At 41.1% G+C, this 27,314-nt stretch overlaps 1 protein-coding gene across 3 annotated transcripts in view; it reads right to left on the bottom strand.

Annotated features, from left to right (window-relative positions):
* LOC120765578 (uncharacterized) overlaps positions 1–27,314 on the bottom strand; it is a 74,917-nt gene that overhangs the window by 29,360 nt on the left and 18,243 nt on the right. For all 3 annotated transcript variants that reach the window (XM_040090584.2, XM_040090582.2, XM_040090585.2), the window contains 4 exons: positions 24,190–24,335; positions 23,260–23,359; positions 21,973–22,243; positions 21,736–21,816 (listed from right to left, as the gene is read on the bottom strand). In XM_040090584.2, the coding sequence (XP_039946518.1) occupies positions 21,736–21,816; positions 21,973–22,243; positions 23,260–23,359; positions 24,190–24,335 (598 nt within the window). The remainder of the gene's footprint in view (positions 1–21,735; positions 21,817–21,972; positions 22,244–23,259; positions 23,360–24,189; positions 24,336–27,314) is intronic.

A 27,314-nucleotide genomic window follows, 5' to 3' on the forward strand; every position in this document is an offset into this window, starting at 1 on the left:
TGATCAGAAAGGCATCTGAGTTGGTGAAATAGAGGAGAAGACTGGGGAAGGAGACCTCCATGACTTTTCCCAGATGTGAGCTGTTAATTTGGTTCAGTCCTCCTGCTTCCAATTTCTGCTGTATAAATTAGAGCTATTTATCTGGCACGGCAGCTGGTAGTTACTATCTGACAGAAAGCAACATAGTGACTCAGCAGGTCACAATGCTGCCCAAATCTTATGTGCTTGTCAGGATACTGATTCTTGATACGTGACTGTCATGGGTTAGTACAGTTTAGTTTTTTAGTTATAAAAGAATGTAAAATAATTCTCCAGGTCAGGACCTGGGAATTGCTTTGGAAGAGACAGAGACATATCAGAGAGTTAGTTAGAATATTGACATCTGTTCTGACCACTGAAATTGTTAGCTGTGACTTTGGGAAGTACCCTATAAAACCCCGTGAATTTCCTGTGAGTCCTTTTCCTTCTTCCTTTGGCCGGAGAGAGACAGGTAACATCGAGCTGGGCCTGCTGCTCCCGCCTTTTGGGAGGGAGCTGGCCTGAGGCCTGGCCAGATTCCATCGGCTCCCGGGTGAAGGGGGGCGCGGGAAGGAGAGGTTGCTGTTTTGTAACAGCTACTTTCTTCAAATTTCCTTAGAGCAGAGAAAAATCTCTGCTAAGCCCCTGATGGGAGCTATGGGCACCATTTGGGCCAAAGCCACCCCGATTTACACCGAGGGGTGGGCTGAGAAGGCATTTATGATCCTGCCTGGAGTATTTTTGTGATTCTAGACTGCCTGAGTGCTCCAATCTCTAATGTTTCTGCGTGAGTTTTTCCTTATCAGCTTGGCCTTGAACATCTAACACTACAAGCTACAGAGAGCGAGAGACAAAGACTCTGAGCAGATTTAACCCTTTCCTGGCAACATGAAGCTTCCAGAGCTTGGCCCTTCTCTGAGAGAGTAAGAAAAGACAGAGTAAACATAAAGAAGAACAGCTTGAAGTCAGTAGAGCAAGAGTGAAAAGACTGTTGGGACAGAAGGTTGAAGAGTTGGTTGTTCTATTCTTACTTGAGCCATGGAAATGTACTCTATATTTAAGTTATTCCTTTTAATCATGGGAAAGATATGCATTTGAGGAGATGATTGTTTTGCGTGTAGATTTAAGCAAAGGTGTTTGTGATGAACTAAGTAATATCCTATAAGATGCTTGAACAGAGATAAAGATGAGAAGCCCCCTGTGCCAGTGAAGAAGTGAGAAGATATCTCTGTACCTTGAGGTGAAGAATCCTTTGCTTTGGAGTTATTCATCTTTAAAAGGTGACACCCCAGTATGCAAAAGTCTAAGACCCATGACCCATAAGCAGCTTGGGAACCTGCTCCTGGGAGGGTCACAAAGGCAGGTTTCTCCAGGCAGTTGTTTTTGTGACAGTTTAAAACCCACAAGAGAACTGTTCTAAGTTGTCAGTGGGATCCATGACTCAAAAAGATACTCTTCCCCTAATGAATTAATGAAAGACTATTATCAAATAATAAAACTGACTGAAAATTACAAGTTTTGTCTCTTTATGTTGTTTTGTAAGAAAGTGGACAGTTTGTAAGGGGAGGGAAAAGTGTTTTTTGAAGTTTCATTCCATTTTAGTTTTTTCCAGCTTTCTGTTTTTCTATTCTTTTAGTGTATATCAATAAACTATTTGTTAATTTTAAAGTTGAGCCTGCTTTGTTTTTCTCCTAGTCTCTCTCTCACAAAAAGAATAAGTACCAAGACCAAAATTTAGTGAACGTGAAACCACTACAGTGACAAAATAGCTCTTTGCCTGTTTACTGAAGAGGTTGTATATGTAAAAGTGATGAAAGAATACGCTTGAGTGAAAATTACACCACATGTTCACAAGTGTTTCACTTAAAGATGCCTATAAAAGCTAAATTCTGGTGACTTAAAAAATATGAACAGAACTCTCTTCTTCAAGTAATTAAAAAATTGATTCATCAAAGACAGACCTTTCCCCACATTGTTTTAAGACCGTTTCTTAATTGCCCTTCTTCCCCATTTCAGGACATGAAACCTTCTTCCATTCAGATCCATTTCTAAGACTGTTTTTAACTACACTAACTACGTGCCTCTATATACAGTGTAGATGCTACACCAAGAATAAAGAACATGCCACATCTTTAAATGTTAAAGGCAGTGTCATAGAGTAATTGAATCACAGAATGTTAAGGGGTGGAAGGGATCTTCAAGACTATCTAATCCTAACATTCCCTTCCATGTTCAGGGGCACCTCCCAGGTTGCTCAAAGCCTTATCCAACCTGGCGTCAAAACACTTCCAGGGAGGGGGCATCCACAACCTCCCTGAGCAGCTTGTTCCAGTATCTCACCACTCTCACAGCAAATACTTTTTTTCCTAATATCTAATCTAAATTTCCCTCTTTCAGCGTGTACCCATTCCTCCTTGCCTGTCACTCCAGTTCCTGTCAGATAATCCTTCTCCAGCTCCCCCGTAGGCCCCTTCAGATACTGGAAGGTGGCTGTGAGGTTCCCACACAACCTTCTCTTCTCCAGGCTGCACAGCCCCAACTTGCTCAGCCTGTCCTCATAGGGGTGGTGCTGCAGACCTCTCATCAACCCCCAGGTCCCGCTCTGGACTTGCTCTAACAACTCCTTGTCATCATGTTGGGGACCCCAGAGCTGGATGCAGTGCTCCAGCTGGGGTCTCAGCAGAGCAGAGCAGAGCAGAGCAGCAGAACGCTTCTATCTGTCTGCTGCTCAGTGCTGCTTTGGATGCAGCCCAGGATTTCCTTGGCTCTCTGGGCTGTGAGCACTCACTGGGCTCCTGGTGAGTTTCTCATCAGCCACCACCCCCAAGTCCTTCCCCACAGGGCTGCTCTCAATCACCTCTCTGCTCAGCCTGTGGGTGTGTCTGGGATTGCCCCAGTGCAGGTGTAGCACCTTGCACCTGGCCTTGCTGAACTCCCTGAGGTTTGCATGGTCCCACCTCTCAAGCCTGTCCAGGTCCCTGTGGATGCCATCCCTTCCCTCCCCTGTGTCGACTGCTCCACACAGCTCAGAGTCAGCAGAAACTTGCTGAGGGTGCCCTCGATCCCGCTGTCCATGTCACTGGCAGAGGTGTGGAACAGTATCAGCCCCAGGACCCACCCCTGAGGGACACCACTCGTCACTGGTCTCCATGTGGAGAATGAGCTACTGACCACAAGTCTGTGTGTGGCCATCCAGCCAGCTCTTTATCCACTGAATGGTCCATCCATCAAATACACATCTCTCCGATACAGACAAGGATGGCAAGTGGGACAGCGTCAAATTCTTTGCTTAAGTTCAGGTAGGCAATGGGACTGCCCTTGCTCTGCCCTTCTCCACCTGTAGCCCTACCACAGAAGACCACCAAATTTGCCAGGCACAGTTTGCCCTTAGTCAAGCTATGCTGGTTGTCACCAATCACCTCTTTGTTCTCCAAGTGCCTTAGCATAGTTTCCAGGAGAATCTGCTCCATGATCTTTCCTGGTACAGAGGAGAGACTGACTGGTCAATAATTCCATGGGACTTCTGCATTCCTTTTTTTTTTTTAATGGGGGTTTATAGCTCCCTTTTTTCAGTCATCAGGGACTTCATTTGATAGCCACAAACCTTCAAAAATTATGTACAGTAGCTTTAGCAGCTTCTTCTGCCACTTCCCTCAGGACCCACAGATGAATCTTATAGGATCCCATGGATCTGTGCACATTCAGGTCCTTAGATGGTCTCAGACTTGATCCTCTTCTACAGTGGGTTTTGGGTCTTCATTCTCCCAGTCCCTGCATTTGCCTTTCTCGACTTGATTGACATGGCTGGAACACTTGCTGTGTTGTGTTGCTCAGCAGAGGTTGTTGAGAACCTCAGCCTCCTCTTTGTCCAGGGTATCCATGTCTCCCATTTCCTTTTGAAGAGGGCCCACATTATCCCTAACCTTTCTCTTCCTTGCAACGTATCCTGGACGCATAGTGCCCAGCACAGGGGGACAATCCCTGCCCTGCTCCTGCTGGCCACACCATTGCTGATCCAGGCCAGGATGCCATTGCCCTTCTTGGCCCCTGGGCACACCCTGGCTCACGTTCAGCTGCTGGCACCAGCACCCCCAGGTCCTTTCCAGCCACTCTGTCCCAGCCTGTGGCACTGCCTGGGGCTGCTGTGACCCAAGGGCAGGACCCGGCCCTGGGCCTTGTTGAACCTCACACCATCGGCCTCAGCCCATGGATCCAGCCTGGGCAGATCCCTGTGCAGAGCCTTCCTGCCCTCCAGCAGACCAACTCCTAGCCAACTTGGTTCATCTGCAAACTGACTGAGGCCACCCTTGACTCCCTTGTGAGGATCAGCATAAAGATACTGAACAGGATGGGGCCCCATAGTAAGCCCTCAGGAACACCATTCGCAACCAGCTGCCAACTGGACGTGGCACCACGCAGCACTAGTCTTCGTTCTAGGCATCTTCAAGAATTTAACACCTTTGCTGGAACATGACAGGAAATTCTGTCCTACGCAGTCTGACACTCTTCAAACAACTATAAAGGAAGAAAGAAGTTGAATAGGCACTCCTTTTATTTAGTTTTTACTATCCATTGCTATAGCTTTCCCATGATGGCTGCCATACAGCGACAGACCTTGCCTTATCCAGAGCCAGAAAATGCTGAAAGCCTCTGCTCTAGCCCACTGGGCCACCCAACCACGAGGTTCTGCAAAATGCAACTGGAAAAGCAATAACCATCGGTTTTCAGAACTCCAAGACCCAAATCCAACAGCACTTACACAAATCCTAGAGGGAAAGAGAACATTTCAGGAAAGTTATTCAAATACATACTTCAACATCCTTTTTGGTAACAGGGTGCATAAGATTCATGATCCGTCAGGACTGCACCAAAGGTGAGTACCAGTGAGCATCCAAAGAGGAAAACGGACCATTTTCTACATTGGTCAGAGAAGACAATGACATCCAAACATAATGGAAGAAGCAGTAAATTTGAGGGACAGCTAACAGGTTTTTTCAACTCCTTAAGCCCTACGACTTTTGCACTGACAAGTCCATCCATGGGAGAAATGACAGACACTGTGATGAAAGATCCTGGGCACACTGATTTCACAATCCACAGTCTTTAATTGAGCTAAAAACAGACAGTTCAACCTCAGACCAGGATGAATAGGATTCACAACATTTACCTTTGAATAGAACTTGATTGAAATAGGTGCTAAGTGCACCTTCCTCTGGAAACTAAACCTGTACGTATTTTAAATTATGATGGCCTACCAGAAAACTTAACGATATCATAATCTACTAATACCACTTAAAGTAAGTAAATTCAAGCAACGCTTATCTACTCAGAAAACTACTAAGCTTACAGACATATCTGAAGGAGCCGCATGCTGAGGCTCTAAAAATGCTGTATCAACTGTTGACCACAGAAATTTGTTCTAAAACCACCATAATATTAAAAAAAAAAATCACCATAATGTAAAACAACTTTTTAATTTAAAATCTTCAAACCAACTGGAAACTGAAAAAGCAGGAAAGCCGTTTTTCCTCTTTCCTCTAAATAGCAAATGTAGGCACAAAAGGATAAGATACTTTTGTTCTAAAATCCTAAAGGACAGAGTGACCAGGAAAAGTCAGTTCTGCTAATAACTGCTGATAACAGCTATCTTTCTTAGTATATCCTGGAGTTGCAGATGCAAAACATGTTTTGAGAAACTCCTTGTTTTCTTAAAAAACAGCACACTGAATATTCATATGTAATAATATAAAATACTGCTAAATTAGAATGTAAGTCAAAATTTTAACTACATGAGTTTGATACTAATAGGAAAAAATAGAATATAACTCATTCTCTGAACAGGCATAACAAATAAGCCTCTACATAAACCTTAAGGTATAAAATGCTCAGATAGATTAAAAAAGCTGCAAAACAGATATTATTTTACTAGCTAATGTATTGTACCTCAAAAGAAACATTTTCTATGGAAGAAGCCTTAAAGTTACAAATACAAAATAACATTTACTTTCTTCATCCTTACGTATGGGCCACTTCTTTAATTTTAACTACATTATTGCATCCAATTTGCTAATGCTCAATAAAGGAAAGGTGAGGCCATCAGTATCACTAAAACTAAATGCTGGTTATATTACCAGACATAATGTTGCTCTCAGGCACTGTCCTTCCCTGTTCTTTTTTCACTGACAGATCAAAAACAGACAAGCTGTGGTTTAAAGGACAGGTCTGGTTTTGGAGCAAGTCTCCTTCTTTGGCTCACTGTCTTAGTGACTACAAAGTCTATCTGGGCTGCAAGGGTCTACTTTGAGAGATGATTTTGCATCAGACAATTCAGCAAGTAAGATATTATTAGACAATGGCTGCCTTTGTGCCACTTTGTGTTTGTGGAGAAAAAGCGGTCCCTGCTGCAGCAAGCAACTTGGTGAACAAAATGGATGGGCAGGGTAGGAGGATCCATACACTGAACTCTAAAGAATTATAGAACTTTCACTGAAAAGAGGGTAGCCAGATCAAAATCTTTTACATTTCTCAGATTTAGGTGGCTTCAATCTGTATTGTACAGAATACACAACTGTCAGAAAATCAAATGGAAGATTCCCTCTGCTACTTCAGAGCATTAGTTCACCTTCTCCAGTCTTGCCTGTTAAAGACTGGAACTAGATGTAAAACACACATCATCTACTTAAATAATATTAAAAAAAACATGTTTTGGAAGAAAGCAAATATGTTTCCAGACTGTTACAGAACCAGTTACAGCCCCACAATGCAGAATATAGTTATAATCCCTGTGCTACTGAGTGCTGCAAGTAGAAGACAGAACACAGCGCAGGTAACACCATGCTTCATAGGCAGGAGGAGGCAGGAAAACAGAATACACACAAAACTTCACTTTCATACTTTCTTCACACTCAAAAAAAAAAAAAAAAAAAAAAAATTACCAGGACCCTGAAATTTACCTGAACGTGTAATATATTAAATGTTGGGAAAAGATATTTAATCATGTATTTTAGAAAACATTATAAACACAGACTCATTGCAGTACCATAACCCTGCTGCTTCAAATCAACTCACAGACATTCTATTTCGTGTTTTTCTTTATGATCTATGCTGTAAACTTTACTAACAGTACTTCTGTATCTTAGTCAAAACTGCAAGGCAAAACATGGCATGACAGTAAGACATTGGGCTCCAAACACTACTAAACACATTTATGTTTTGACACCTCTTAGTATGCATTTTTGAATTGAAAATGCCCCCTAGAAGCGTGAAATCATGCAAAATTTCCCCAGGTTTAAAAGATTATAATAGAAAAATCAAGATCTTTCATCTTCAATACTGTGACCTCTATGATATAAGCCCAAAGCTTTTCTCCCTTTTTATCCCCTTTGAGACCTGTTTCATTATGGATTAGCCTCTGACAGAAAAATCTGAACTGACCACTCCATTCTTTCACCCAATACACAAATTTTCCTTCAAGCATGGAAACATTCTCTTGCCCAATCAGTTTCTTAATTCATAGATAGAGGCTAAAAGTTGGACTTCAACTATTTTAGACAATCACAGAATCATTTTGGTTCAAGACCATCAAGTACAACCATTAACCAGTACTGCCAAGTCCACCGCTAACCCATATTCTCAAGTGCCACATCTACATGCCTTTTAAATACCCCCAAGGGACAATGATTCTGCCACTTTCCCAGGCAGCCTGTTCTTGTGCTTGACAGCTTTTTCTGACAAGAAAGTTTTCCTAGTATCCCGCCCAGACCTTTTCTGGCGCAACTTGCAGCAGTTTCCTTGTCCATTGCTTTTAACCCGGGGGAAGAGACTGATCCTCATCTCACCACCTCCTTTCAGGCAGGTGTAGGGAGCGATAAAGTCACCCCTGAGCCTCCTTTTTTCCGGGATAAGCAACCCCAGCTCCCTCAGCTGCTCCTCACAAGGACTTTTGCTCCAGACCCTCCACTCCCGAAAGACAAGTCATGCAGTCCATTACAGGTGAGAAGACAAGTGACACTTCCCCAATTTAAGCATGAGCGCATGAAGATGATACTCATGATGGATACATACACAAACACATCACAAAAATATTTTTCCTCAGAAGGCAGAAATTGCAAACATTGAAGAAACCTGGGGCAAATATATTTAAATCTGATACATGACTTCCGGAAAATCTTGAGTGGAAACAAATTAGGCAGAGAGCTGTTAAAGAGCTTTTCCTTCCTTGGATGACTGCATACATTTGCAAACATTTTGAGAACTGATTCCTAACCATTACACACACAAGGAAAACCACTGCCAAGCATCTGTATCGCGTTCTTTACAAAATGAGTGAATGCTATGAGCTAAACAGAAACCTTCGGTTCTTACTATCTCATGGACTTGAAAGAAACCAAAAGGATCTTTTTGGCCCGAAGAGACACAGAAGCATGTCCCAAGTCTGGGATGAACGCTTAGAGAGACGTGAAGGCAAGCAAGCTTCACTGCCAGAGAACCACACAAGTAACACTCCGGGGAGAGTCGCACACTCTCCCATACTTCATATAAATGAAAATACATATGAAGCAGAGACACCTCTAATGAAAACATCTTTTTCACTTACCTCAGCTGCAGAACGGGCGTTTGGCTTAACAGGGGCCTCTAGCTCCCCACTACAGCGAAGGGACGGACAAAATGGGAAGTTGCCCGGCTGAGCACAAGCAACACTTTTTCCTGTAATGCCGAAGGCCAGACCCCCTCCACCCCCGCGGCCGGGACCAGCGCGGTCGGACGCAGAGCGGCCCAGCTGCCCGCACGGGGCCGGGCGCCTGCGGGCGGATCTGCGCCCTGCCCCGCCCGGAGCCGGAGCCCGGAGCCCCCCGCCCGTCCCTCCCGCCACGGGGCGGAGCGCAGCGGAGCGGGGGCACAGCGGGCCGAGGGCGCGCCCGCCGCCCCCGCCGCTCTTCCCGACGGCGGTAACCAGCAGGGACATCTCGGCGCAGATGAATCAAGGCAAGAGCGGCTTCTAATCGCCTAAACACGCGCGGCGAAACAAGCGCGTTGGGTAGCAGCCGCCGCCGAGGAGCACTCAGGTATCATTTAAGGCACGGGCAGGGGAATGAGTCAAGTGGTGATCCCTTTTAAAAAAACAAATGTATTCCACGTAATGGCTTGGAAGAAGACTGCAGCCATCGGCAACATAAAAAGGAATAACGGGGCTGAAAATCAGAAGGAACTTTGCAAGTAAGATGCTGTGAAGTTAGTAAATGAAAATCCAAAGTCCCTAGTTAGTGTCTCCTATTAAGCACTGACAGTCCTTGCTAAGCAAACACTCTCTAAGAACAGATACTTATTTTTAATAAACCAATCAGTACCTGAAGTGGTTTTGGCCTCAATTCAGGAAGAGATCCAGTTCAGACAACAAATTGTTTATCCTGCACTAGTGTCATACCCAACAGAAACTCCAACTTCCATGACCTGTGCAGCTCAGGTTTTGTCAGGCTATTTTAGCACCCACTCCAACTTTCAGATCACTAATTAACCTTCACCTACTTTACCTATTAATCAGATTCAGCCAAGCAGCCCATTTGCTTCCCATTTTGTTTTTGAATGATGTTGCCGTCTCCCTCTCATCCATAACCCCAGTGTGAACCTGCACTATAAACTGCTTTAATGTTTTTAAATCTCCTTGCTATTTATAAGTATACATCAGCATGCATAGCGATATTTTAAAAACCTGCATTTGTTTTACTGAGGTAACAGATGAAACAAATGTTATTCAAAAGAAGCAGACGTAACTAACTGCAACCTAAGTGTTCTTTGGCATACCAGACTTTTTTTTCTTTAGTGAGAATATAAGGGCAAGACTAGACCCTTAACTGCATTTAATTATTGAACCCCTATTCTAGACTTGGTCTGATTAGTTGCCTGTTCTCACAGATTAATACACTGATTTTACTGACACACTGCAAGTTGGCTGCTCAATCTTTCAAAATCATGAAAAGCTGCACCAGACCTAACAGACTAGTTAAACATTTGTTTAACTTTTAAAAACCTTGAGTCATTCCTCTCATGCCTCAGGGCTATGTACCTGTTTACATTAAGGCTTCCACAGTCTTTAATGCTGGTTGTGGACTGGATAGTACAGCACTTAGGAGATTCCAGGATGCAAATGGCTCTTAATGATACCATCAGTAACTGTTTCGCCACTGCCATTTGTAGTGAGTTAATAGTAAAAAGAAAAACATCTTATAAAAGTGATGTTATTTACCAGAAGTGATTTGGCACAGAAGACGGGAAACCTTTAGAGTACAACAGAAATCCCGCCAAAATATGTGTTCCATACCCACACTTACAGACACTTCTATCCACTTTGCACATGAATGCTCTAGAAGAACTAACTCTTTGGTCCTGAGGGTGGGAGCAAAGTGAGGCTACTGTTCCTGAAACACAAGGAAGGAAGTGCCTTTCACAGAACGACTCAACTGTTTTCACTGCTGATGCCTCCCTACCCAGTACTGTTTGGGCTGGAGATTCAGGGGAAACTGCTCCAGAGACTGGTTGATCCCAGATGGTACCACTTCTTAAAGAGAACCATTTCCACTGTCTCTGTTGGCAGGGTGAGATAGGAAACTGCAGAACTATGGCTAAAAATTTGACCCTCATTGCAAATCGATTTGTTACCATAATAGTTCAGTTTTGGAAAACACTTATCTTCTGTATTATGCGTGACCACACCCTATAAAGTTACTGACCATTGTGTATTTACAGTGAGCCTGTATTAATTAACACTAGCACAGAATAGAGCATTTTGTAGTTCAGTGGAAAAATCAGGTGCATTTTCATTCACCAGTCTACAAATTGACCACACAGCATTTAACTGTGCAGTCTTAGCAAAAGCAGGTTCAAAGGAAAACATATACTGAATTTTACCTCAGGGTGTTGCAGAGTTGGTTTTAACCAAGAGGCTGATTTCCACCTATGCCAATGACTTGAACCACTTCATTCCTCTAAATGTAAAGAGGAGGGTATGACAACAGACTTCATTGACTTACAGTATTGCAAAACACAAATAAAAGCCATGAGTGTCCTTCTAGTCTCTCGTGATTTCACTCATGGGGAAGAAAAATCCAGTGAAATCGGTCTGATTTTGGTAACAACTTCCAAACATTCATAACTCCATTTTTAGTGAGTAGATTCTCATTAGAAATCTACTAGCATCAACCTCCATGTAAGGCTGCATTTAACTGGTAAAAAATTAAATATGCCATTCTTAAATTACACTTTAGTTGTAACACAGAAATTCAACAACAGCAGTACCCTCAAAACCATGCTCTTAGTCATTTATGACTAAAGCCTTAGATTAAATGCAATGCATTGTCCAAGCTTACATAACGTATTATTGAATAAGCAACAATAATGGGTGTGACAACAGTGAAAGGGGAAGGAAGCACCTATGAAAATTTATAAATGCTCACTGGTCAAAAGGAATGACGAGTCAAAGGATCCTATATCGATCAGAAAGTTTTATTAGTAAATTACGCATTTAGCATGGAAATTGGTGTTAGTCCCTGACCTACCATACAAGCACACAGCAGTGGGTTTTCGATAAAAACGTAGGGAGAGAGAGAAACAACCACCAAAATCCACTGTGTGCCTAAAGTCGGCATCCCTACACTGCACACATATAAAACCATGTCAAATTAAGAGTCCGAGGCAGACTCTACAAACTGCTCAAACCTAACAGAAGGCATAAGAAATGTACCAATTACTATGTTGTGCAGTGTGCAGCTACCAACATTTAATACACACAGCTTTTAATGCCCAAGTGCGATTATTTGTGAATCTTCTTCATCCATACCCTAGAGATTTATTCCTCGAGAAAAGAACCAGGTGTTTTGCTAAGGCAGCACAAAGCTGTTATCAATTTCAGAATACATAACTATGCAATACTTCCTTCCTGTCACATTGCGACATTGCAACAGCTGTAATTGCAATCTGTTAAAATGCTGGCAAAGAAGGGATTCTTTATTCCCAGAGTAATGTCTTTAGCGGTTTATTACAGATCTTTTTCACATGTTTTCATCCTATGGTAATTTAAGATTCCCAAGCCTTTTACTACAATTGCAAAAGCAGTGAAACAGATTAAAACCCATTTGTACCAACAGGCTAAAGGAATAACTGAAAATCCCATGAGACTTTAATAAGACTACAAAGTGGCCATTTCTGGTAATTTTTCACCCCAAGACCATTGTGAGCCGATTTTTTATGACAACTTCAATCAGCATGAGTTACTATTGGCAGAGAGTCACTATGAAGGGAGAGCTGCAGCAGTTTTTAGTAACCACCTGCAATGAAGCAAGTCTCTCACATACAATTTAACAAAGAACACAGAAAGAGACTATGTAGACAAGAACAGCTTATACAGATGTTCTTCTCTTACACTGACCACTGCCTACTAAATCACATCACAAAAAAACATGTTGACTCATTTTTTGAACAATGCCAGGGATTGCAACTCCACCACCAACATGGGGAGCCAGATCCAATACTTAATGACTCATTTCTTGAGTTTTTGAGTTCTTGAGGTTTTCCTAATACCCAATATAAATCTCCCCTGATGCAACCTAAGGCCATTCCCACTTGTCACAGAACCATAGAATCATTAACACTGGAAAAGAGCTCCAATAGTGAGTCCTTGTTGACCCTCACACCATCGGCCTCAGCCCATGGATCCAGCCTGTCCAGATCCCTCTGCAGAGCCTTCCTGCCCTCCAGCAGATCAACACTCCCAGCCAGTTTGTTTTCACCTAAGAACTGACTAAGGGTGCACTCAATCTCCTCATCCAGATCATTGGTAAAGATATTAAACACAAGTGTCCCCAATACTGAAGCCAGAAGCACACCCATGATTAGCCACCAGCTGGATATTTACTCCACTCACCATCACTCTGAAGGCCTAGACTCTTGAGAGTTTTTACCCAGTGAACGTACACCTGCCCAAGCCATGGGCTGCCAGATTTTCCAGGGGAATGCTGTGGGAAACTGTGTCAGATAGACAACTTTATTACAGATAGACAACACTAAGTACTTTGTGAAACTTTTCAGAGTGGAAAACAGTGACAGGTAAAACACTTCACTAACAAATCTCTAACCTGCAAATCTGATGTAAATCTTGGTGACTGAAGAATACAATATGGAAGTACAATTGCTTTTCATAAAAGGAAATATTCATAGCTTTGAGAAGAGTTACAGTACAAAGCATGACCAACAAGATTTTGAGACATTGCATACTCACTACTTCTGGCATAGGAAAACAGTTTAGGAAATGTTTTAGACACATTACTTCTGAGTAAACTAAGTAGTAAGTTTCTAAGTCTCTGAAATTCCTATAAAATATTCATAGAATTATTTAACCTCCTCTCTTTCCTACCTGGCTGCCCACAATTGCACCTTCCAAGGAGTGAGGCCACCAAGTCTTCACTTGGTGAGGCTGGGCTTTTTTGTTGCTCTGGTCAGGTTTTTCCTTATAACTTGTCAGATAACTCATGAACCATTTAGTCAAGACTAACACACTACCAGTCCTTCGAATAAACCACTGCTTTGTATTCCTAAATTGTATATGTTGTACTTGCAGTCTACATGCACAAGTTTTCCCAAAGTGGTTCAGAGAGGTGAATTACATATTCACCACTCTAGACAGTAATATGAATAAAGTATATTAATTAATTAATTTCTATATTAACTGAACAACTGCTACAAAAAAGTTTAGATTGCAAGCTCAGAAATTCATTTGTTCTTATGAAGAATGTTCCTTTGCTTAGTACATTTGTGTATGCTGCATGAGACCTTGTAACTACAGAATCTCTTAAGGAAACACACGTCTTCAATACAGCTTAATTTGACTGGCATATTTAGACCAAAAATCCCACAAAATACTTCTACAGGAATAGCGTCACAGTTTCAACTGATACACAATAATGATCCTAATGGAAGAAACCCAGCATTTTCAAGCAGTGGGAGTGGAAGGGCAGAGCTGATGAAGACAAAAAACTCTTGAGAAAGAATTATTGAGAAGTCATCTGCCTGTTTTCATCTCCCAGCTACTAGTGGTAGAGGGAAAGGCACCAAGAAGCCAAAGCTGAGTCAACTTCTTTCAGTATAAACCTCACTCATCTTTCCAGGACAAAAAGTCTTTTGTCAACAACCAACCCATCTCCTATGACTGCACACATTTCATTTTGAAGAGTGGAGGATGTGCAAAGCACAGCATTCTTTAAAGCTGGCAGATACTTAAGGATTGGGTATTGAAAACTATTTTAGCTGACTTGGGTAACGAAGGAGAGAAAAGAAACAGTGCAAGGAAATCCTGCTTGATAGTATTGCACTGCAGGAAGAAATGACAAGTTCATATAACACTGAAATTAGCTAACTACAGACATTGTCCATAGTTTTCTAAGACATTAGCAGCAGGCAACATATACATTTACAGTGAGAAAACATTATTCTTACTTTTATGTGGACATTAGGTTCTGAAATATAAGTCAGACTTATTTAGAAGCATAAAGACATTTTCAGCAGTTTGGCTCCCAAGTAATTTGTCTAGTCAACTTTGAACAAAGAGGTGACTCCCCAGTCCTGAATACAAAATACTTCCTCTAAGTGACCTTTCACAACAGATTATTTTTTCTGCTTAATAAAAAGAAATGAAAGCCAAACTCATTACCTTTAGAAGTGCCAAAGACTGTACCATAGTTCCTTTAAAGGAAATAAACTCCATAAAACAAAACAACATTTAATGTTTGTATTTCAAGCGCTACTGAATTATTGTCCAGAATTAGTTCTGCTGATTTCAACATTTTCCTTAAGCTATCTAGAAAAAATACAAGTATCAGATAAATTTGAAGAGAATGTGCTAAAATATAAGATTCTCACACCCTTGGTCCATATTCCAGAGCTAAATGACTTGTTGCTTACTAGTTAATGGAGTTAAGACATGGAAACAATCATACCATAAAACCCTCAGATAACTGAGGGTTTATAAGGAACGTTATTTCCAAAGACTAACGTTAACCACACACAATAGAAGTCACACAAAAAAAAGTAAAATTTGCAACAACAGAGTAGTATTTTTTCCTTTCACAATTTCTGAAGTATAGGACAGTGTAGAGACATCCACATTTGACCAAGACCCGTCTGTTGATGATGTCACTGAAGAAGTTGTGACAGATGTCAAATAGCCTCTTGAGTCACCAGGGAATTCCTGGAACTACTGGACAGCACATTCAAATTAGTAAACTTGGCCAATAGGGGGAAAAAAAAAAAAAAAAAGCCCCACACCTCATTATTATATAACATTGAAGCCTTACACTTGTCTTAATTTAAAGAAGAATACAGATTTTGTATTGTCCTAGGTTACAATGTAAGATGTGCCCAAAGTATGTATTCTGTCACCATCTACAAGAGCTGTTGAAACTAGGCTGGGCAGTGTTTCTCTTGCCCCCTCCCTCCAGACTATCTTCTGTTAATGGCCCATCAATGCCCTGCTGCATGACTCATAGGTAACTCTCCCCAGGAGCTATCTCTGTTTAACTGGCAATCAAGGACCCATTACAAAACTGATAAAATGAGATCAGCCCATTGTGAGATGCTCCGCCCAGGGGGAGGAGCCAAGCATTCCCACCTGGATATAATCTGGCATCTGGGACAGCACAGGCAGCCTTACCCACTGGATTCCCAGGGGACAAGAGCTACCAGACCTTTCTGCAGGAACACTGCTTCAACAAGACCACTTCATCTGGACTGCTGCCACCACGGTGTCAGGTTGTATTCTGACTCTGTCAGTGATCTTTTGTACTATTGCATGTGTTTTATTTTATTTTACCTTCTTTTCTCTCCTATTAAATTGTTTTTTCTAACTTGGAGTCTCTCGCTGGTTTTGCCTTCAAGCCAGTATGTGTATAAAGCCAGAAGACACACTGAAAATATTCAGCAAGCTCCAAGATTTTTAACTGAGGTCAATGAAGAGCAATCCATTCTTTGGTATTTTTAAAGCTAATTTGTAGGTGAATGTAAATTCCTGTAAGTATTAGCAACAATGAAAGATGTTGTCAGAATATGCTGTTTATTATGTCTTCAGCAGAGTACAGTCTGCTTTCCTATCTGCCAAAATACTCTGGAGGATTGTCCTAGGGTAACTTTATCCCAAACCAGGACAAGGATTTTAATCAACCTGGTATTTTTTGCAGACATTCTATTTTCTGTCTGTCTTTTAGAACTCTTGTTTACAGTGCTTCAGTTCTTATGGCCATGATATTTGTGCCAAGATGCTGCCCTTAATCAACAAAGTTGAACATACTGTGAAAACATAGCTTTATTCAGCTACAACCTGAAGATTCCTTACAACTCATCTATAACACATGAACAACTCAAGATCAAAGGCTGTAAATTACTAGTTGTCGTGGTTTGATACTGGCCAAGCACCAGACACCTAAGGAAGTTGCTCCTAACACTCCCCTGCCACAGCTGGACAGATGAGAGGCAAAAATTAAGGACCAGGAGAAAACACTCCAAGGGTGAAACCAGACTGGCTTAGAGGTACAAAGTAAGTTTATTAATAACAAAGTGAGAGGAGGATAGTGAGAACTGAGCCCTTACGAACACTTTTTCCTCCCCCAACCCCTCTCCCTCCCAACAGTGCAGGGGACAGGGCATGGGGGTTTTGGTCAGTTCACCACCCAAGGATTTTCTTCTGCTTCTGTGGGAGAAGAGTCCTTCTCCTACTACAGCCTGGGGTCCCTCCAAAGAGAGACAGTTCTCCATTAACTTCTCTGGTGTGGGCCCACTCTCACGAAAGCTGTCCTCCCAAAACTGCTGCTCCAGGAGTCCCTCCCACAGGCAAACTAATCCTTCCAAAACTGCTGTGGCATGGGCCACTCTTCCATGGGGCGCAGCCCTCCAAGGACAGGCTGCTCCAAGGTGGAAGCAGGGCCTCTCTCTCCACCGGGTCTCCTACAGAAGCACAGCCTCCACCTGCTCCAGCATGGGTACCTCCCCCGTAGGCTGCAGGTGGATCTCTGCATCGCTGTGGATCCCCAGGGGCTATAGGTGGATCTCTGCATGCCATGTGGATTCCCACAGGCTGCAGGTGGATCTCTGCATCCCCCCTGGATACCCACAGGCTGCAGGGGAACAGCTGCTGCAGGATGGTCTCACCATGGCCTGAAGAAAAATTTCAGCTCTGGTGCCTGGAGCGAGGCTCCTCTGCCTCCTTCTGCACTGACCTTGGTGTCTCCATGTTTTTTCCCTCACATGTTCTCACCTCCTCCTCTTCTATGACTAGGAAAAAAAAACCTATTCACCCACTTTGTTTTGATTTTCTTCCTAATTCTGTTCTCACAGAGACATTACTATCACCTCTAACTGACCCAGGCTTGATCAGCAGCATGTCCATCTTCAAAGCCATTGGAGATTAGCTCTGCTGGACATGGTAGAAGCTTCCAGCAGCTTATCACAGAAACCACCTCTGTGACCCCCCACTACCAAAAACCAGGCCATGAAAAATCATCACACTAATTTATGTTTTCCTTTAGTGACATGAACTGGACATAATTTGTGCTCAAACTGGCATTAAAAGAAAACACGTTGTCAGTGTTTTTTTATACATGCCATAAAAAGTGAATTTAGCTTGGAAAAAATACATGTTCATTGTTCAGTAAAAGGTCTGATGTCATTTGTTAACACTAATCTGTTCAACATAATCTTGACTGAAGTTCCAACATGAATAGCATCTTTACATAAACCTCAGGTTAATTAAAATCAGTTCAGCAAAACCTTTTAAGAACACTTATCCTGACTTGCCACCAGGACAACAGGATTCTCCTGAATGAATAAGGTATTGACATGGAATTTTCTTCCATGTAAGACTACTTGAGTGCAAAAATAAAATAAACAGGCAGCTGACAATGCACTTCACTCCCCCACTCCAATTTCCCTTGTCAGCATTTTCCTCCAGCTGGAAATCACCCTGAAATATTTTCCTGCAGATTAAATACTTACATGAAGAATCACAAAGCTTAAACCAAAACTGAATACCTTTCTGCAAATATTGCTCTTCTCAAGTTTTTATTTCTTCTAATTTTATTTCTCCTTCACAGCAGACTTGGTCCTTCCAATTCCTACCCTCTCATAAAGTAGTAAACGTGACTTTTCATCTTTGAGTTATTCCAATACCATTCTAGGGACTGGTTTGTTAGCTCCATTTCTTTATGAGAGTTTGCAGCTCTATGCTACAACAGCCATCATTTCTCACCTTTCTATATAAATGAACAATGGGGACAGAACAATTGTTTTATAGAAAACGTAACAATTGCAGAACTCCCTCTGTTGCCAGATCCAAACTCACAAGTCATATGATGGGAGACAAATCAAAAAACACCCAGTGGTCCTTTAAGCAATGCTAAGCCAGGTTCCCTTCAAATGTCTACTCTAGAATACAAGTGACTCTTCTCTTTCATATCTCTTCATAGAAACGGGCAAGTTTTATCAGCTCACAACTTCTTCCAATAGCTGCAAGTTCATTTGCACTTATTGCAGACAGACATCAAAAGGACCCTCAATTTCCATGAAATTCAGAACAGATGGCAAAATCTTCAAGGGAATTTCTCAGGAAAACGAGTCATACTACCCAGAGTATTTTATGCTGAATTATTAACATCACACTTAAATATATCCACTACTTTTGAGTTGCAGTTTAAGTATACTGGCCTCTCAGCTCACTTCCAAGTACACAATTAAGACTTTACTCCTTCTGAATAATACATAGCAGTAAAATTACAGTCTACAAAAATAACACTATTCATCTAAGTAGGTATTTAAGTAAATAATTTTGCAAAGATATTCATACAAAGAATGACTGCCCACTTTTCCATAATGAGCGATTCCTTAGTATTGCCCAGGCTGTTCTGATTGTGACTAACTTGGGCACTGAAACTCCAGTCCTGTGAGCAGATGTAGTAAGTATTAATTCCCTGGATTTAGTGGCAAGACTGTACAAGACATAGTGCTCAGCACTGCATCCTAAACAGCAAACCAAGCCTGAAAGCTTGTTCAGCTGTGCAAGACACTACAAAACAATCATCTTGCCCTTTTCCCTGGGGACCCAATGATATACATCCTCGTAGCACATTGTATTGAAAAGGAAAAAAAAAAAAAAAAAATCACTGAAAAAGCAACTTTACAGAAATCCAGAACTGTTAGTGACTGCTTACTTCCTACAGCTTCTGCAAGCCTGGGAAAATTTTTGGATATAAGGCACCAAGCTTGTTCTAAAGCAAACTTTTCCACAAGAGATAACAGAAGTGTAATTATGTCATTCAAAGCTAAAAACATTCTACTAGATGCAACACAGGGCTCCATCCTTCTCTGAAGACAGCTCTGTAAAAAACTTATTTTCACTAAGTTGTTGGTGTAGCCTCTGGCCTTTAGTTCCACATGCAGATGCAAATGTTCCACGCACGTCAAAGTAATACCAGTTCATGAAACTGCATATAGCTGATACAGAGGCAACAATCAAAGTGCACTTCTCAAACTTTTATTAACTGCTTAAGAGATGTTTAACAGATATTTAAATCATCATAACACAGAATTCAAACTTTTTAACTGATGTTACAAAAAAAAAAAAAAAAAAAAAGAACAAAGTATAGGCAAACCTTTACGTAAAACTCCTTCCCAAACTAGGACTTCACAAGTTTATCTTCTCATGCAACATTTCACTTACAATACAACAGAGTATAAAAACTAGTCTGGTACAGTTTAATCCCACGACTCAATTTCCCTTGCAGAACACTCCATCTTTACTTCTCCTGAATTCATGTTGCCTCTGCCTCTGTAATTCTAGGAAATACAACAGGTCCTAGTTTAGAATTATTAACACTTTCAATAATTTAATGATTAAGTCAGCAAAAAACAATTTTAGCTTTCTGCATGCATCTATCTCAGTGTAATCTGAACACTCAGTTTTCACCGTTAGTCTCCTATATACAAGGTTTTTTGATACTGGTGTAAAATTACTACAGTTTAATCAATCTCAGATTTTATCACATGTGGGAATAACACTTCCTACAGCTCATATTCCTACTTAATTTTCTTACCCAACAGAGATCAGTTCATATAACTGTAGGGGGGAAAAAAAAAAACAAAAAACACCCTCTTCACTACATACTTAAGAATGACTGCCTGCATTACCTTCCCAGTAAAATCTTTTTCCTTTGGAAAAAGAATAAAGCTCAGTAATCTCAAAGACCACCTCAAAATAATCATGTAACATCCTCCTTTTTCAAATGCATCATTTGATTATCAAATGGCCCCTTTGTGAAAAAATGGCCTGACTACAAATGAAGGGTTTCTGTGAGACTGACATGAGAAGGTCTCATAATAATGAGACCCTCACAATCTACAACTCAAAGAGGTGGTGCACTGTATGTATGTGATATTAAGGGCAGAATTTCCAATGCAAGCAGACAGATTTCACATGAAAATCTATTCTGTTCTGGACAAAGAGTCAGTCAGATGTGGTAACTCAGAGGTTGTAAAGGACATGGACACTACACAAAGGCTGGAGACATGCATTTCGAAGCAATCTAGAGATCCACCTCTCAAAGCAATCTAGTAAAAAAGCAAAAATGAAGTGTCCTTGAACTAGAATATACAGGAAAGAGCCACCGAGTCAAGAATTACTCTGCAAGAAAAGGTTTGTGCAAATATACACAACAGCTGTAGCGTGAGGCTGCAAGTTTGAAAAGAAAGTGATGTTTGAACTGAGATCTCATTAAGACTCCCCAGAAAAATTATTCTGATCTAGTAAGGGGACTAGCCAGCCAAGTAAAAACACCCACACCACCCAATACTTTCGATAACTATAGTATAAGAAGATAATTAATGAAAGGAAGGTCAGAGCTTGAACCGAAGCTTCAGACATTGTGTAAGCACTGAGAGCAATTATTTCTACTATGGTCTCAAAGAAAGTACATTTGTAACATTTAGAAGCAACTGAGATATGATAAAGTTCTTACGGAATCAAGACATGAAGGAAAGGCTTTCATGCAGGAGTACGCACAGAATTTAAATCCTAAAATTATCAACAGTAAGAGACTAAAAGGCTATCACATTTCACTCATGTTCTTTATTGTCCAAATAAGAAAACAAATTAGAAAGCTAAACAGTGCTCTTTAGGCTCTTATCATGGAGTATGTAGTGAAGCTTGGTATGACCACTACCCTATCACAGACAAAGAATTTTGACATGGACCAGACAGGGGCATTTATCGAACTGTTATTAGTTGAAGCTTTCTGTCAAATGAGTTACCTGACGGGGTGATTTGTAACTAGCAGTAACTGTATAATCAGCAACTATTTGCTCCCACCCTACATGTGCAGCAGAGAAATTTCTGAACTACAGCTTTTGTGTATGTTCGCATGAATGTTTTCTTCCCAAAGAATCCTGACTTTACAGACCAAGACTATGGCAGCTAGTAAGGGGACACACGGTAAGAGCCCAAGTCAAGCCACTTGTCTGAAATTAGTTTCAGTAATATGGAATTCCTTGAAGATGCACAACTAAGAAAAGGGAAACAATTACAGTCAGAACAGTCTGACTGGCATTACTCTGGATATATACAACTAAAGATAGCTTTAAACTGAGAAAAAGTTCTAGCAGCCAAGACTTTCAGTTGATTTCCAGACCTACCTTTTGGGTATTAACTGGGCGTCTTCCTCCTCCAACCTCAAAAGCAACTTCCGTCAACCAAACAGGAACTTCCTGCTGAGCCTATTAAATTAGGAAAATCAATTCAGAGACTTTGACTGCTTTACCAATTCAGATTAGGAATTCCGTAACAGTACCAAAAATGTCACGGTTGCTCAGTACATTCAAGTGAAATCTTAAAAGAACAGAAAAAGCTAAGCACTAAGATTTGAAACTTACATCTGAAAGCACTTTAATTAGAGGTCGTGCAAGATGACCATCCAAATTATTATCAAAGAAGCCAACTGCTTTCCCTGTATTTCCACAACGACCAGTTCGCCCAATTCGGTGTACATACTCTTCAATGGTGGAAGGAAGATCAAAATTAATAACATGCTGAACGCTTTCAATGTCCAGACCTCTTGCTGCCACTGAGGTTGCCACTAGAACTGGACATTTTCCAGAACGAAAATCCCGAAGAGCTATTTCTCTCTCTCTCTGTTCTCTATCTCTATAAAGAAAGCAAGGGTTAGACTGGATGTCTCCAAAATCTATAGTATTATTTAAGATACAATTTAAATGCCACATTTCATGGAAAGAAGCTCTTGGGGGGTTGGCAGGGACAATGGATGCAAAACAGAAAACACCCAAACAATTCATAAACTGCCTAATTTACATTTTCTGAATTTTTAACTGAGGAGCAGCAAGACAGAGAAACTGTTAAGTCTCTAGAAAAACTCACTGCCTCTCTAAGAAGATCCACTTGCTGAATTGATTACAAGTGCTCTTCCTACATATTTGTAGCAAGGAGACAGAACAGCAAAGACGAAGTCTACACAGACCATTTTTCAGATATACTAAAAAAGCTGGCCAGGCAACAGTACAGAACTTGTCTTCTGTGCATAATAATGAGAAGAAAACTAGATTTACTCTGGTGTTTCCATGTTCTGAACTACAGTGAGTCATAATTTCACTCATGTTCTTTATTGTCCAAATAAGAAAACAAATTAGAAAGCTAAACAGTGCTCTTTAGGCTCTTATCATGGAGTATGTAGTGAAGCTTGGTATGACCACTACTCCAGAGAAGAGTTAACTACCCTAACTTCAACTCAAAAAGGTAAAATTAATCATAAACCAGCAAAACACATGACAGTTTAACAGCTTCAACTGAACCAGGTATTCTATGTATGTTTCAATTCACAATATAATAATTCTACAGAAATGTATTAAGAACCTCCTCCCACACAAGGAGGTCTTCTGTTAGCAATTCCAGCTCACCAGGAATGGAAGGCCAGATCTTTTCAAACGCTGTGTGGCTTTCACACACCTACAAATCCAACAGCCACAGGATACAGAGAAACATCCTGCAGCTGGCATGCTAAGACCATTTCAGTCTTTCTTCAACCTCCATATTCCAGCGTCCCTCAGAACACACAGCAAGCTAAACTATGCAGATACAGCCAAATGTGAGTTCTCAATAAAAGCTTCTTACAAAACACAGATGACTTTCACTTTAAAAATACTTACCCATGGATACTAGTGGCTGGTATGTTTTCCTGACACAGAAAGCATGCAATGAAGTCTGCTTTTTTCTTTGTGTCCACAAAGACCAGTGTTCGTTCATTACCTACGTTGAACAGAAGTTTAAAGCCACTGCAGTTTGAAACATGACACATTTTCACTATTTAGAGTAGCACTTATCTATATTAACACCTAATACAGACACACATTTTGAATAAAGTCTTTAAAGTATGACTAACTTGTTGTCTATTGTGAGCTAATTAAATACAATCCATCAATTTCTGTATCAATACAGACACTGAGTAAAGACACAAACATTGTTTTTCCCCTCAATAAAAAGGGAACTTTTTCCCTATGACAGGCATGCATTCCCTTTCTACAACATTTAACTCAAAGCAGCACATTAACCTGAGCATAGAACAGCAAGATTCCACAGACCACTTTTTAATTCCAAACTCAAATTTTAACGCTGAAGACTGAATGTAAGACATACAGAACAAGTACAGAAAAATCCCAGACACTAATAAAATATAATACAGGCCCGAACATTCCCACAATTTTATACACCTGTAATCTTGATATAACAGCCCCAGATGACAAGTATTGAAGCTGACCATATAAGGTAGAAAGCCATCTAGGAAGGCTGCCTGCTAGTACTTAATAAAGATGAATAATTGACAAAAACTGGGCATTAGACTACATTCAATGACATTTACAAGCCCCTTCCAACCCAAACTATCCCATGACTATGAAATACCCCTATACAAATATGCCTAAAAACACACAGCTTCCCCAAGTTCTACTTCGGGCTTCATCAACAGTCTTGTAAAGCATGTAACACACAAGAAAATCATACAGCCATGACCTTTTAAACACAAGTTTAAAACCAAACAATTCTGACCTCCCCAGAGAACAACTGGCATTAAGTAAAGTTACCTATGCTGTGTAGAATTTCTATTAGTTTATCCCTCTTGAAATACGGAGAAACTTGAAGAATATTTTGCTGGACATCATTGCATGCTCCACCAACATGCCCAACAACAACAAATAAAAAATCAGTTTTCAAAAATTCACCAGCTAGCCTGAAAAAGACACAATTGAGGAATATGAAACATATTATGTAATTGTTTTTGCTTTAAAAGCAAATATTTTCATTTATGTTAAAGCAACACTCTCAACAAATTGTCATCCTCCATTCTGTGAGGAACAATACAAGTAGCCTTATATACACTTTTTAAAAGCCAGAAGAGTCTGCATAGTTTGGATCTAGTACACAAACCACAACCTGGGCTGCATGAAGCGTGACTAGCAGGTCAAGGGACACTACCTCTGCCTTTGTAAGACCTCAGCTGGAGTAATGCATCCAGCTGTGGCATTTTCAGCAGACGACAGAAGATCCAGAGAGCCACAATCATGATCACAGAGCTGCAGCCCCTCTCCTCTAAGACCAGCTGAGAAAGTTGAGGAGTGAGGGTTATCAAGCCTGGAATGACCTTACTTACAGCCTTCCTTCCAGTACCTAAAAGGAGTTTACAAAAAAGACGGCAAGAAACCTTTTACACAAGCTGATAGGACAGGACAAGTACAGGCTGGACAGAAAATGGATCCAGATTAGACCTGGAGGGAAAGACTTGGGAGGGCTGGTGGATGAAAAGCTGGACATGATCCAGCAAGGTGCACTTCCAGCCCAGAACGCCAACTGTACCCTGAGCTGCATCCAAAGCAGTGTGGGCAGACAGCAAGGGAGGGGACTCTGACCCTTAGCACTGATATTGTGAGACCCCACCTGTGTTCAGCTCTGGGGTCCCCAGTAGAAGGAAGATGTGGCCCTGTGGGAATGAGTTCATGGAGCCCACTAACCTGGTAACAGATCTGGAGCACCTCCTCTTCGAAGACAGACTGTCTAGAGGGGGGGGTTGTTCAGCCCAGGGATGAGAAGGTTTCAGGGAGACCCTGAAGTAGCCTTCCACAGTGAGCAGCGGTACAGTACTTAGTTGCCAGCTGGGACTAAACCACAGCCTTTTGGAACGTATGAAGCTTCAAATGCTAACCTGAAGTTCTCCAGTCAACTAGAAAAATGCACGGTTTTCTCAACTCACATGTACAGAGAGAGCTTCAACTATCAGATCAAAGGCCTTTGTAACAGCAGAAACAAGTTCAGCTATAAAACCAAATGTTATGTTAAAACTAAATCTGATTATATTCCCTGAACAAAAGTGCAGGACAATTTGAACCCAACAGGTCTGAAGAAAGCACCTGTGTCCAATACTACCAAAAAAAGCATGTTTAAGCTCTCCTGGCAGCAGAGTATAGTGAAATCAATCCCTGACTTCAGCATCAGAAAAGCATTAAATCCAGGAATGAACTGACTCCAGAAAAGAAGGGTTTTCACACTCTAAAATGTGAGCCCTACCTTTAAGCATTTCAGTTTCAAAAGGTTACAAGACCAACAGGGGCAAAAGAAAACTGCCTCAATGCTGCACCAGGAGAGGCACAGACCAGCTATTAGGAAAAAATTCTTCCCTGAAAGAGTTTTCAAGCACTGGACCAGGCTGGCCTGGAAAACAGTAGAATCACCACCCAAGAAGGTATTTTCCTGGGGGATTTACCTAGTGGGGCACTTGCTGGTGCTGGGGTAATAGTTAGACTTAATCAGCTTAAGGGTCTTTTCTAACCTAAATCCTTCTAGGACTATAATATTATTATACACTTCTAAGCCATGATCCAAGCACTCAGGTTTCTGAAGTCTTCCACCAGCACTTTTAAATCCTGCAGGACTGACAGCAGAAAGGCAGATCTGCTGGGTTCTTCTCATTAAATATAAGCAGACAGTAAACATCTTTTAACAGTTCAAGGAACCCCCTTTCAGATGCTGGTAGTTACAGAATTCTCAATTCATCCCCTAGTATGCAAGAAAAATACATAGTGAAAGCATGAGCAAAACCACAATGATAAAAACAGACCTAAAGGAACTGAGATTCTTCTTTTCAACACAAAACCTGAGTGAATCAGAGCACACTGTGTATCCTACAGGGAGATACACATGCCTCGTCTTTTCCCATGATGCACTGAGAAGTGAGACCACATTCCTGCAGAAACAGGTAAACACATGGAATGAACACAACCTACACTTGTGTACGGTAATCATCTGAATGCTCGATTACCAGTTGAGCAAACAAGGTCATTCTTAGTTCACTATTATTTTTCCATACAAAGACCTCTATGAAAAAAAGTCTTGACACGGAGCCAAAGTCGCAACAGGTGAGTCCCGTTTTAAGAAAGGTGATACATTTCCACATCAGTGGTCAGCACTACCTGACTAAACGTGAGAAAACAGTCCATTCCCCTCTTTCCTTCAGGACAGTGAACTACCGAAAAGTATTTTCTCTCGGCCTCAAAAAAGACCTTTCAGACTTTCTGAGACCAAAGGAAGCTGTCAGGATTTGACTCACTGAATTACCAACAATCTTTCTAACAGTATCCCTTACCACAAAAGTCAACAAAACCTGTAATGCTCCACTGAAGTTTAGAGACTCTTCTGATTTAACAGAGTGAGTATTTAGCTGCTGGAGTGTTGAAAAACTGAAGAATACTAAAAAGTTTCCACCTGCCTGCCGGGAATTAGTTGTTTTGCTGTTACTCAACAACCGCACTTGCCATCTGTTGAAGACTGCTCCCTTAACTGAGAAGAACTTTAAAGGTAATGAGTAGTAAATATGTAAGATGTATCATAAATCCATTTGTAGAAGCTTTAAAACTACTGAAAATAAATACCAATTATCCACATAAGTAAGAACTGCATGCCATAAACACTGGTGAGCTGAGCAATAATTGGTACGTCTCATTAGCCAAAGACTGCATTATCAGCAACATCACTGGTTTTGAGCTGGCACAGATATGGTGGGGGAGGAACAAGAAACCATCAGAAACCAACATGAGGACTTTCTGCAGAAGTGGAATTTAAAAGCCTTCAGACAACTTTCTTAGTTGCTTCAGAGTCCCCACCTAAATTAAGCAGCTAATGTTTCAGAGTCCCTGCTTAAATTAAGCAATGAATATTA

The sequence above is a fragment of the Hirundo rustica genome, chromosome Z, assembly GCF_015227805.2.
Source record: "Hirundo rustica isolate bHirRus1 chromosome Z, bHirRus1.pri.v3, whole genome shotgun sequence".
NCBI classification, from domain to species: Eukaryota; Metazoa; Chordata; class Aves; order Passeriformes; family Hirundinidae; genus Hirundo; species Hirundo rustica.